Genomic DNA, 13,148 nt, shown 5'->3' on the forward strand with positions numbered 1-13,148 from the left:
TCCCAGGACCCAACTCCTTCTCCCCGCCAGCGCCCTGCGTTTCCTGGCCCCGCGGGTGCCCCTGAGCCCAGGCCTGGGGAGGCTGCCTGTGCCGTCACTCTGAGCCTTGTCATACCTAATCAGAGAGAAGAGGCTCCAGTTTGTCTTCAGGGGCACCTTCCCCCACCCGCACCACCCCCTTCAGGTCAGATGCACCCACCCGGTTCCCCGGGCGCCCAGACAGGACCCTGATTTGTCTAGAATGAGGATGAAGGTCCACTCGTATCAGAGGCAGACCAGCTGCTGGCCACTCTGACAGAGCCAAGTGTGGCCCCCAGGGAGGCGATGGTGACGGTGGGAAGGATCTCCCAGGAGCGAGCAGGGAAGGGCCGGCCCCGTGAAGGGGCTCCTGGAGGAGCAGGTTGTTGGGTGGAGGGAGGCCCAGGGGACTCAGGAGGAGAAGGTGACCTGGAACGTAGGCCCCCGAGAGTCAGTTCCCGAGCAGGGTCTCGGTCGTCGGCCAACGACATGGGGAACGCGTGTTGCTCAGCCACAGGCCGACCCCGCCCAGTGGCCACGGACTATCTTCCCGGGCTGGTCAAGGCATGCCTCCCCGAGTCTCGGCCCAGACCGACCGCCGAACTCAGCGCAGGCTGGGGCAGGCCTGCAGAGGTTCAGGTCCAACAGGTGCCGTTGATGTACGGGAGCCCAGAGAGAGTCTTTCTCAGATGTGAGTGTGCATCGGAATCCCCGGAGGGGCCCATTCAAACAGGTCACAGCCCCCCACTCCCTTCCCCCACCTCACGTATCTGGACTGAGCCTGGGAATTTGCATTTCCACTCCGGGGACCACACTTTGAGAATCCCCGGTATTACAGTTAGCCACACCTTTTTGGAGTCAGATAAACCCAGCTCCCGGCCTCGTGGAGCCTGGATTTCCTCACCGGGCACACGGCTGCCCCTCTCTGCCTCCTGGGCTGCCTTGGGGAGGACGTGAGCGAGGCCTGTGAAATGCTGAGCAAGGGCCGTGGGAGTCGGAGGCCTGGTTAGAGGCAGACCCAGCCTCCTCCCGCTGCACTTTGCTCACCAACCCTGGTATAGATGCACCGTACTCCACCAGCCACCTCCCCCTCACTGCCAGGGGCTCCACGCGGCCCACAGGTCTGGCAGCTCTGTTCTGAGCTAGTCCCCATCTTCAGAGCCCACTGCCCCAGGCCCAGCGAGAGTCCGCTCCCAGGGCCCCTGCTCTGGATTCGCTGCTGCTCTGGGCGTGAGGAGGGGGATGGTGAGGAAGGGGGTGAGGAAGGAGGCGGCTGTCTTAGGTGTAATGTCATCTTCTTCCGGGTCAGATGAACTCCTTCACGTATGTCTGTGCCGGGAGCACCCATCCACCAGTGCGTGGAGGTGGGGTGGGCGTGGGGAATTGAAGAACGTGAGCTCTGGGCTCCAGGCAGGAGCGTCCTCTCCCAGGGAACATGAACTCAGCTCCGTGGTTTTTGGCCGGCTCCTGGTGTGAGCCCGGGGGCCGTCCCCTGTCCTGGGGGCTTGTGGCTGCTGACATCAGAGGTGCCCAGCTGAACCTGGGAGGCCACGGGGGTGACGGGGTGGGCATCTGAGGAGTGGAGGCGGGGGAGAGACCTGGGCGGCCCCTGAGCCAGGGGGGTCGGTTCATGGTGGGCTGGCTGTGGGGTGTGGGCCCGGGCAGGTCACCGCCCCCATCCCGACGGCCGCCTTCTCTCAGCCCCAGAACAGCCTGCCCGACATCGTGATCTGGATGCTGCAGGGAGACAAGCGGGTGGCGTACCAGCGGGTGCCGGCCCGCGAGGTGCTCTTCTCCCGCCGGGGCGCCCGCTACTGCGGCAGGAACTGCGGGAAGCTGCAGACCATCTTCCTGAAGGTGGGCTCCTTCTCCTCTCGGGATGGCCACATGGTCTCCGCCCGAGGCCTGTCCCTGTCCTCTTCCCTTTCCCCTTCCGTTCTCTCTCTGCCTCCGAGTGCCAGGACTCCGCTCTTGGAAAAAGACAGAGGACGTTAGGTAAAACCCCCTCCGTCCCTCCGGCTCCCTCTCACAGGGCTCCCTCTCACAGGGCTCCCTATAAAAGATGAAACAGAGAGGGCTGGAGGCCGGGATGCCAGGACACAGGCTTTATTGAAGAGGAGAGTACCACTGCCGGCTGCTTCCAGAGAGAGAGAGAGAGCAGAAGAGACTGAGGGCCAGGGTCCATGCCCTTTTTAAGGGGAGGAAAGGGGACGGGGCTTAGGGCACTCAGCACACCCTGATGGGTGGTTTCTTGTAAGGCCTATGATTAGGGACCTAGGGACTAGGAATCGGGGGCTTAGAGTATTTGGCAGGTGCTGATTGGTGGTTCAGTGCTCAGGAATGTCTGGCTGCAGGTGGGGTTTACGTCTGTCCATCAACTGGAGGAAGGGAGGACCTATCACCCTAGACCCCAGGTACTTGGTCCAGAGAGTGAGCAGGGAGAGCGGAGCCGGCCTCTGAGGCTGTGCTTGCCCTCCAGCCTCTAAGGGCCCTGACACGGACCCTCCTCCATCCCTGCCTGAGTGTCTTCCACACCAGCTGGAGCCTCAGAGGAGCCTCAGAGCAGCCATGGCACAGGAAGGCTGGTGCCTGGGCACCAGTGTGCTCATGGTTCTGCCCCACCAGCGAGCTGGGAGCAAGTATCCTGCCCCCCAGACTCACCCCATCCCCGCGCCCTTTCTGTCTCCTCCTCTAGCACCCATCCTTGCTCCCTCTCCATCTCCTCCCAGGGGACTGACCTGACTAGCCTTGGTGACAGGGAAGTGAGTGGGAACACGGGGACCCGCTATCCTCTCTCTGGGTTCACGTGGGGACACAGAGCCAAGGCTGCTTCGCTCTGGGTCCTGTGGCCTGGTGGTCAGGACATAATTTGGGGAAATTCCTCCCCGTGCCATGGCTGCCCCCGAGAAAGGGGCGGGTCCCTGTTGGGATGGCTGTCATCGAGCTGCCCTGCGAGAGGAGGGGTGGCCTTGGGGAGCCGGCGAACCCCTTCCCACTTCCTATTGGTTCCAGATGGTCCTGCTGGCATCATACACCGCCCGGCTTTCACCTGCCCCTGCCTCTGCCCCTCCCAGCACACCGGGACCCACCCGCACCTCACCTCCTCCAAGTCACTGTTGGCTACGCTTAGCCTCACACCTCTGAGTGGCGGTTGGCCAGCTCCTTCCTGTATTGGCCAGTCATTCTTGCCCTGGCCTGCGGTGGGTGGAGAGGACAGGTTTCCGAGGCCCAGTGGGAGTGGCCAGGTGGCGGGGCTGGCTGGGATCCTGTGTGGCCTCAGACGGACTTCCAGGGCTCTCTGAACCGCTGGCCTGCAAAGGAAGGCCAGGCTGCCTGCTTCATAGGCTTTGAGAACGGAATTAGGTGACCCAGGTCATGGGTCTTGCTGGAACTCGGTGGTCAGTGAATGCTAGTTTCTCTCCCCTCCCCTCCTCCCCCCTGTTCCTTGGGAGCTCCCTGGCTCCCGGGGAGAGGAGGCTCTGTGAGCACCATGAGGGGAGGTCACCCCACAGTCGGGGATGAGCAGACGCCTGTCTGCACGTGGGGAACTGATACCTCAGACGAGAGGCAGTTTTGCCTGGAAAGAGGGTGGGAGGTGTGGGAGGCGGCGGGCCTCCCCTCCCACCTGCTCACGGGCCACCCAGGGCACGTTCCCCTTGCCGTCTTTCCTCTCACCCGAGCCAGCTCCTTGCCTGGTAGGACAGGAGGGACAGGAAGTCAAAGAGCTGCCGCATCTGAGTGGGGCTAGCCAGGGAAGGCTGTCTGGCTCGGGTGGAGGCGGGGGCTGCGGGAGGAGGGCGCCTGGCGGACATGCTCCAGGCTTTGACCTCTCGGCCCCGCAGCCTCGGGGAAATGCAAACTGAAAAATTTCCCTGATTCCAAGCAGAGGGGGAAAAAAAAGATATAGAATTGTTTCTCGAAGTCTTCCCCACTGAGTTTATGAGCCCTGCCAGTAGCTCCTGAGCAAGCTCTACAAAAATGTTGGCAGCGAGCAGAGACCAAGAAAACATTGGTGTTTCTTAACTTAAACCAAAGTTGGAAAAAATGAGCACCAGCAGAGAGGGAGAGGAGCCCCAAACTAGACATTTCTTTATTTGCTGTTGCTATTTTGGGTCCGGCAGGCTGGACCCGTCTGGGGGGAGGGCAGGGGGGAGATTGGGGGTGGAGGGGGAAGGGGGGGTCAGGCATTCCTGCCATCTCCCTGGGGCTGGTGGTTTGGAGGGGAAAAGGCTGCTAACCACCCCAGGGAGAGGACAGCTGAAGAGAACAGTCACAGGGAGGTTTCCAAGGGGCTGCCACGTGGGGTCACGGGCTCCTCCTGGCTTCATTGAGGACGAACCAAAAGCAGAGAGGCTAGGGGAAGGGTGAGAGCGCCATTGCCTGGCACCCCTTCCCCAGCCTCTGACCTGCACGGGCTCTGTCTCCAGCACCCAGGCCTCCTCCAGCGGGGAGACCTCTTACCCTGGCCTCTCTTCCTCTTCTCCATCCACACAAATGACTTTCTTGTCTCTTTCTGCTCCCTGTCAGAGGAGTTACTGCTCCAGGCTCAGGTACATGAAGCCCAGCGCACTGAATGTTACTTCCTCTGAGGGACACTGTGATGTGTTTCTCTAAGGGGGAGGCACTCTGCTCCTCAGGCCATATCTGACCCTGATTTCAATCCAACGGTGAAGGAGTTGGCGAGAATACATCTCCTGTGTTGGGACATGGTGGTTATCCCATTTTGGCAGAGCTTCTGAAAGGTTCAGGCTAAAGAGACCAATGAATAGTGGTTAACAAGGCTGATAAGATCTTGAAAGGGTAGAGTTATCAGATGATACACTCACATCCGGCCAAGAAACCCCTGAAAAACAAACAAACAAAAACAAACAAACAAACCCAACTGAAAACGAAGGGAGAGGCTTGAACCTCTTCACCTTCCAGACCTGGGTCATCCTATCTCCTTTAGAGACATCCTAGAACTGCATTCTCCAATATGGTGGCCATATGTGCTGTTTAAATCTAAATTAATTAAGAGGAAATAAACCCTGGCTGGCTGGCTCAGTTGGTTGGAGCATTGCCCCAGACACTAAAAGGTTGTGGGTTCAATTCCCAGTCAGGGCACATACCTGGGTTGTGGGTTTGATCCCTGTGTCTCTCACATCAACACTCTTCTCTCTGTCTCTCGTTCTCTTTCCCTTTCTCTCAAAGCAATAAAAACATATCCTTGGGTGAAAATTACATAAATGAAATAAAACTAAAAATTTAGTTCTTCATTCACGCTAGCTACAGTTTAAGTGATCAGTTGCCACATGAGCTAGTGCAGTGGTTGGCAAACCTCGGCTCTCGAGCCACATGCGGCTCTTTGGCCCCTTGAGTGTGTCTCTTCCACAAAATACCACGTGCGGGTGCGCATGTACAGTGCGACTGAAACTTCATGGCCCGTGCACAGAAGTCAGTTTTCGGCTCTCAAAATAAATTTTAATCATTGTGCTGTTGGTATTTGGCTCTGCTGACTGAGTTTGCCAACCACTGGGCTAGTGTCTACCATATTGGGCCATGTAGACAGAAGTCATTAACATTGTAGCAGCACATTCCATTGGATGGTACAGAAAGGAGGATGTGGCGGGAGAGGAGAGAATGGGGGGTGCTGGTCTTTGTAGAGAGCATGTAGGTGGGGGGATGCTTTGATGGGAAAGCATCTTAGCAGGTGAGGAGAAGGCAGTTGATAATCACACACATCTCTTCCAAGAAATTCTGATAAGTCCTTCGAAAGGGTACACACCTACTGGAGTGTCAGGCTGGTATGCCCATTCCCAAGGGCCTCACTAGTTGGGTTTCTGTTCCTCTCTGGTACCCAGTATCCAATGGAGGATGTGCCCAGAGTCCGGATGCCAGTGCAGATACGGGTGAAGCTCTGGTTCGGGCTCTCTGTGGATGAGAAGGAGTTCAACCAGTTTGCCGAGGGCAAGCTCTCCGTCTTCGCTGAAACTGTGAGTGCCCGCAATCCTCCCCAGGCTCCTCAACCCCTAAGCTGCCACCAGACCCCACTCACTTCTCTATTGCTTGCTCTCCAGTATGAGAACCAGACCAAGCTGGCCCTGGTGGGGAACTGGGGCACCACGGGCCTTACCTACCCCAAGTTTTCTGATGTCACGGGCAAGATAAAGCTCCCCAAGGACAGCTTCCGCCCCTCGGCCGGCTGGGCCTGGGCTGGGGATTGGTTCGTGTGTCCAGAGAAGACGTGAGTTGTGGGTAGGGAGGGCTTGGGAACCCCTCCGCCTCAGCCCTTTTTCTGAAAGGCCTTTTTCATTCCTCTGCCTACGCCCCCCACCTCTGCCCTGGCCGTAGGGACCTCCCCCAGAGCTCCCCAGATCTGGGCCTCGCTAGGCAGAGCTCCTCTCTGGAAGGGCCTCTGAAAACCAGAAGGCTCTTCATTATTAAATCAGCGTTGGCCTCCATCGCCTTTGTATCTGACTTTGCTCCTGTTGGCTGCCGCCTTTCCTCCCAGACACCGCAGAATGCTGCCTCCTCCTCATGCCGAGGCCCGATCTTCCTCGGTGTTTCTCAGAACAGCGCCATCCTTCTCACTGACACCTCCGTCTCTTTCCCCCTCTTTTCCAGCTTGGTTGACATTCAGCATCTGTTTCTTTTAAACGTTAAAAACCTTGAAGTGTAGTTTGTATGACAGTTACGTAGTCAAATAGTAAGCCTACAGCGTGATGGCACTTCCCATCTCTATAGTTACCTGTTGAGTTTCACTACCCCCAGGAGCAGTGTCTTCAGCGGGTCTTTCCTTTCCTTTCTTTTTTTCTTGGGGGCGATGTCTTCTTCTGCCCTTGAGTGTCTCTGGTCTCTCTGGCCTTCTTTCTCTCTCCCGCCATGATCCTGACCCCGCCTCACTCTCTCCCCTCTGCCTGTCTGATTGTGGGTTGGGGTGAGGTGGAGGCAGGAAGGTGGGCCCAGGCCTGGGCTGCTCTGCCGGAGGCTGTGGGTGGATGGGGGTGGGGGCGCTGACTGTCCCCCGCCCACAGCCTGCTCTATGATACTGATGCGGGCCACCTGAGCTTCGTGGAGGAGGTGTTTGAGAACCAGACCCGGCTCCCTGGAGGCCAGTGGATCTACATGAGTGACAACTACACGGACGTGGTAAGGGGGTGCTCCGGGCAGGTGGGTTCCGCTTTCTTGGATCCTGTAAATGGGGGCCGGAGAGGGACCTGCGATCCAGAGGAGGGTGGGACCTTTTCTCTCTTGCTCCCACGTCCCCAGCCTCTGTGCTCTGGTTACCAGAGGGACAGTGTGAGGTCCGGCTTGGGTAGGACTCGACCCGAGTCCTGGGCGTCTTTCCAGCCTCCCTGATCACACCCTCATGCTTGCCTGTTCCTTTGTTGCCCAGAACGGGGAGAAGGTGCTTCCCAAGGAGGACATCGAGTGCCCGCTGGGCTGGAAGTGGGAAGATGAGGAGTGGTCCACGGACCTCAATCGGGCCGTTGACGAGCAAGGTGGGTGGCACACGGAACCCGGTAAGCCCCGCCCACCCTGGCGAGCTCCCAAGGTGCTGATGGGGGCAGCTGAGAGCAGGGCGCCTTGGCCTGGGGACTGCCTGGGTTAGCCCTCCCTGCAAGCTACAGGCGAGGAGTCAGTGGCCGCTAGTGAATCTGTGAGCATGGCCCCAGTGAAGAGAGCTCTGGAGAGACGGAGAGTGGCTGGGCCGTGAGTGATGGGTGTCCCTCCCCCAGGCTGGGAGTACAGTATCACCATCCCCCCGGACCGGAAGCCGAGGCACTGGGTCCCTGCCGAGAAGATGTACTACACGCATCGGCGGCGGCGCTGGGTCCGCCTGCGCAGGAGGGACCTCAGCCAGATGGAGGCGCTGAAGAAGGTGAGCCCAGTGGGTGGTGGGTGGGAGGGAGGTCTCGGTGCGGGAGGGCAAGCTGGGAACAAACACACCCGGGTGTACAAAGGACATGCATGTATAAGGCACACGAGCTCACTCGAGATGCTCACAGATCACATTCAGCACATGCACACATCACACCCAGCACAAACACAGATACCCAGAGAGCATAAGCAGCACACACACAGATCACAATATTACACCTAACACATGTAATATCACACCCCCTCCCACATACACACACAGATCACAGTCAGCACAGGCACATCCCACACCTAGCACACACAGTGTCGCACCCAGTGCTCACTCTGCGTATGCACACACCTGCTCCTGAGTCCCACAGATGCCCCTGTCTGCACAGCCTCAGAGACCGCCTCCCCCGGCCTCTGGTCTGTGTCCTTCCCTCCCAAGCACACATGGAACTGTACCCCAAGAACCGGGGCTCCCCAGCGCAGGAGTAGCTTTTGGCAGGACCCGTGTCCCTTCCTCCCTTCGGGCACAGGGAAGCTAGAGACAGATGCCACGGGGCCCAGGGGAAGGCAAGGCTCTTGGGCAACAAGCTTCACGTGGTGCCGTGAAGGAGACAGACTTCCCTCTCTGTGAAGGGGCCCCGGGGACAGAGGTGCAGGCTCGCCAGGCAGTGTGCCTGCCTCCCTCCCTCCCTCCCTCCCTCCCTCCCTCCCTCCCTCCCTCCCTCCCTCCCTCTCTCCCCACCAGTGTCCCTCCTAGAAGGGCTGACGCTGGCCCCTAGGACAGGCTCTGGTCATGGAGCTCATGGCCCAGATCTGGGGCAGTCACAGGCCGCCCCTTATTGGGAGCCGGAGGGGAAGTGGTTTCCTGGCCCCCCTCCATGTCGGTAAAGGGGAGAGCAGGGGTCCCTCCATGGCTGACTGAGGCCCAGCGTCAGGGGAAGAAGAGCTGGGGCTGGGAACTGAGGTCTCCATTTTGCCTCTGCACCGTGGACCCCCGTCCATTTTATAAGCTGGGAGGTGAAGAAGAGAAAGGAAATGACAAGACAACCTTGGATTCAGGAAATCCGCCCAGAAACAAACAAACAAAAACAAACAAACCTGAAGCTCAGTCATTCCTACTTCAGTCTACCTTCCTTTCCTGGGTGTAGGAGTATCTTCCCCTCCTGGTGTTCTGACCCAGAGTTCTTGTCACTGCAGAAGCTGCTCAGAGGGTCCCCCCCCCCCTCTCCAGGCAGCCCTCCCGGGTTTTCCCATCGAGAGGGTGCTGGTGGGAGGTGGGAGGGGAATTGTGGAGGGCAGAAGGGTGCCGCTGGAGCTGAGCCCAGGACTCCCTGCGGGCCTCCCAGCGGCCTCTGAGTCGGCCCTGTCCTCCCCTCGCAGCATCGGCAGGCCGAGGCCCAGGGCGAGGGCTGGGAGTACGCCTCACTCTTCGGCTGGAAGTTCCACATGGAGTACCGCAAGACGGACGCCTTCCGCCGCCGCCGCTGGCGCCGCCGCATGGAGCCGCTGGAGAAGACGGGGCCTGCAGCTGTGTTCGCCCTCGAGGGGGCCCTGGTATGTCCCCTGCCCACCGGGCCTGGGTCGGGTGGGGTTCAGGGCTGATGCAGAGGAGGCAGGGACCCCAGGATAGAACTTTGGTATTGTGGTTTCGGGTCCTCCGGGGCTGCATGCGGAGCAAGTGGACACACATCTCAGTCTTTCTACCATAAAACGGCTCCTGTTTTGGCACCAGAAGACCTGCTGCTTCTGTGCAGAGTCAGGATGGGAGCAGGGGGAGAGGCCTCGGCCCCATGATGGTCTGCCTTGTGCCTGCAGCCGAGGAGCCCGTTCTTCTAGGAGAGGCTGGCATGGGCTGGGCTGGGAGGCGTTGGCCTAGCCCATGGGCATAGCCAGAGAGGTCTAACGACCCCAGAATTCCTTGGTTGGACCAGAGTCTCCTGGGATAGGCCATTGCACCCCTAGGAATTTTGGGAGAGATGTGCCTCCAAAACTGAGCCCTAGCCCAGCTGTCCTGCCCAGTGCACACTTTCTGGAGCCAGTGGAATGGGGGTGGGATGGGGGTTGGGGGTGGGGTTGGGTGGGGGGGGTGTCAGCTCAGAGTTGTCCAGGGTCTGCATAATGTGTTCCCCCAAAGAGATGAGCAGGCCCTGCCAGGACAGTCTGAGTGGGTACATGACCTGTTCCCTGCTCTGTTGGCCTGGGGGGTCCTGGACGGGCAGTGAGATGCCCAGGATGAGACACACCCCTTCATGTGGCCGACTGGCCCGGAGCCTGGGTGAGGAACCAAGAGTTCTGATTGGCCATCCTGGGCCAGGCACTTCTTCTGCGGTTGACAGCATTACCAGGTGGAGGACAGGAAAAGAAACCCCCAGACAGTGCTGGGCAAAGAGTATATATGGTGACCACGGACCCTATTCAGTGAGCAGCAGGAGCTGGAGTGGGCTGCTAAGCGGAATGTGCTGGTCAGAGCTGGGCGTTCGGACCAGTAATGAAGGAGGCCTGGGGGCTGGTTGGAGGGAGAGCCTCCCATCAGGAGACCACCAGGAATCTGGGTTAGGGACCAGGACGCAGTGGCCATGGGGGATGGGAGCTGTGGACCAGAGTGGAAGGGCAGTGGCAAGGCCTGGGGAGGAAAGGGTCAGACGGGCTCAGAGGCTCTGCTGGGTGCACAATGGGGCGATTCCCATCGCCAGGCCACGGGGTGGGCGGGGTGGACCTGGGTGATGAGTTCACGGCTGGCCCTGGCAAGTCTGACACACACGGTGAACTGCTGTGTGGGAAAGACGGATGTGGCGGCTGCCTGCCAGGCGGCCCAGGGCAGGGAGGCCGGGGGGCGTGGGGCCTGAGCGTCAGCGGTGAGGTGTTGGGCGGGAGGAGAGGGTGCACAGGCCAGAGGTGCAGGGAAGTACATGGATGGAAGCGTGGATGGGCTCTGGGGCTACGGGAAGAAGAGCAATCCCAGTCCAGCTGTCTGAGTCTGACTTAGAGAAGGAACAGGCAGACGGCATGGATCGTGTTTAGGTGTGGCCGGCATCGGGACAGGGCCATAGGCCCATTTGACAGAAGCTGTCTGACCACTCTGTATTTCAGTGAATAGAACCTCCACCTGCACCAATACACAAGCAAGCACACACACACACACACACACACACGCACACATGTACACACCTGCACACACACTCACCTTCCAAGGCCAGCCTGGGCTCCTATCCCGGAGCCTACTGTTCTTCATCCTGGGATGTACTGATGCCCGGCCAGGCACAGGGTAAAAGTCCAACCTGCAGGCAGGCGGTTTGGTTTCTTGGGTGCCAGGACCCAGCTACTATCCTGGGCACTGGTCTTTGCCCACTGGCCACCGATGCCTGCGGTTGCACCTGGCCGGAGCGTGGTGGGTCACTGTGAAAGTTTACTTCCAATTCTACTTCCTAGTTATGGACTGGTCCTTTCTCTCTTCAGTGACTCTGTCACCTCATCAGGAAAGTCACTGCAGCCTGGGGATGCTGTAAGGATTAAGGACATGACACATGTAAAGAGGTGCTTCTCAGCCCTTCGGAGTGTAGGAGCCACCCGGGGGTCTTGTTGAAATGCACACTCTGCAGTCAGTGCCTGGGTGGGGCCCGAGAGCCTCCATTGCTAATAGCTTCCGGGTGATGCGCTGAAGCTGGTCCAAGGACCACCTTTGTGCATCGAGGTGAGGGAGGTGGTCACATTGAGGTACTCTGAGAGAGGCAGGGCGTGTCCATTCATGGCTGAAGGTGTGTGTGGCCTGGGTCCTGGACAGGGAGGCAGGGAAAGAGGACATGTTCTCCCTGCTCCTTGGAGGGAGAAATGTGTTCTTTGCTTCAGAGGATCCCCTGATTGGATGGTGGAGGCCTGACCCCTGGGGAATGCCTGTCTAGTTAGGAAGGGAGACCCTCACATGTGACTGTGCATAAGTCCAGTAGAATTTGCACCTAGAGGTGCCGAATAAGAGTCATTCCAGAGTGACGTTTTGGAGGAGGACATTGAGCTTGAAGGAGTTTAGGGAAGGACTGTGTGAGGGTGGTGACCGGGTGGCCCTCCTGGTAACCTGACGTTGCTGGGTGTCTGGGCCCAAGGACCAGACCTGTGGCACCCCCTTGCCTAGTAGCACCCCTCCCTGGGCCCACATGTTCCCCAGCAAGCTGGCCTCGCTTGCCAGCTCCCCTCCTGAAGACTCGCTGGAAGGCAGGCTCTGTCTGCTCATTAGCGCGGGCAGCCTTTCCCTGAAGCCTTCCGCCGGGGCCAAGCCTGGCTCCCTCCACGGAGCAGGAGGCCCTGGCTCCGTCTGCTAATCGTCTGCTGTCTCCATCGTGAGCATTATTTTATTTTCGTATTATTCTTTTTCCAGCTAATATCCTGGCATTCCCAAAGACACCGGGTTTCATAATCTCCCTGGCGTTCCCAGGGAGCTGGGGAGCGGAGCACAAAGCTGCTATTATAGCGCGTTCCATCCAGCCTCCCTCTGCTGCCCCACACCCCTCGCTGCCGCCACCGCGGGCTCCCACCCAGTCACCCCTCCTGACGCCACTGGCCTCTCTGGGAACTCTGGTGACGGCTGCCGGGATGAGCTCACAGAATCCGTCCTGTCGCTCTTGCCCTGGGCCTGCCCTCCACACACAAGGATTTTTCCAGAGCCCCGTCTCTGAGCTTGGCCCTGAGTGTCGGGAAGGGTTTTCTGAGATGCCTGATCCTGGGCAGGGAGGGAAGGAGATGGAGACTCATATATGCAATTTGTTCTCATATATGCAATTTGTTCTCATAACAAATTGGGAGATTCAGAGCTGGAAGGAGCTTTCATGTTCGAAAGGCGCTCTCCACCCGGCTTTGGAGCGAAGTTGTGGGTGTGTAATCACATGTTTGATGTATGTACACACAATATGCAAATTGCATATATACGTGTGATACAACTGTGCAGGTGTGTGCAGTGTGTACAGTGCATACACGTGTGTGGCCTGTGTGTACAATGAGCACAATCTAGGACCCAAAGAGGGTAGGAAATACCAAATTCCATTTTGCCATGTACCAAAGACCAGGCTGAGAGCTTGATAAGAAGGCTGGATTCTGTTATTAGGACCATTTTATAGTTGCAGAGACTGAGATTCAGAACCACATTGTCCAATATGGTAGCCACTAGCCAGCATATGTGGTTATTGAGATTTACATTTAAACTAACTAAAATAAGAAAATTCAGTTTCCCAGTCACACCAGCCCCATTTCCAGGACCCAGTAGCCACGCCTGGTCTGAGTCCCTCTTTGCCCCA

General features: G+C 58.5%; 1 protein-coding gene across 22 annotated transcripts in view; it reads left to right on the top strand.

The window, feature by feature from the left end:
- Positions 1-13,148, top strand: part of DYSF (dysferlin) — a 195,560-nt gene that overhangs the window by 98,261 nt on the left and 84,151 nt on the right. For all 22 annotated transcript variants that reach the window (XM_036435666.2, XM_036435678.2, XM_036435676.2 and 19 more), the window contains 7 exons: positions 1,720-1,875; positions 5,859-5,990; positions 6,075-6,241; positions 7,032-7,146; positions 7,394-7,499; positions 7,737-7,879; positions 9,247-9,420. In XM_036435666.2, coding sequence (XP_036291559.1) covers positions 1,720-1,875; positions 5,859-5,990; positions 6,075-6,241; positions 7,032-7,146; positions 7,394-7,499; positions 7,737-7,879; positions 9,247-9,420 — 993 coding nt within the window. The remainder of the gene's footprint in view (positions 1-1,719; positions 1,876-5,858; positions 5,991-6,074; positions 6,242-7,031; positions 7,147-7,393; positions 7,500-7,736; positions 7,880-9,246; positions 9,421-13,148) is intronic.

This window comes from Pipistrellus kuhlii, unplaced genomic scaffold, assembly GCF_014108245.1.
Source record: "Pipistrellus kuhlii isolate mPipKuh1 unplaced genomic scaffold, mPipKuh1.p scaffold_m20_p_13, whole genome shotgun sequence".
In the NCBI taxonomy this organism is placed as follows: domain Eukaryota; kingdom Metazoa; phylum Chordata; class Mammalia; order Chiroptera; family Vespertilionidae; genus Pipistrellus; species Pipistrellus kuhlii.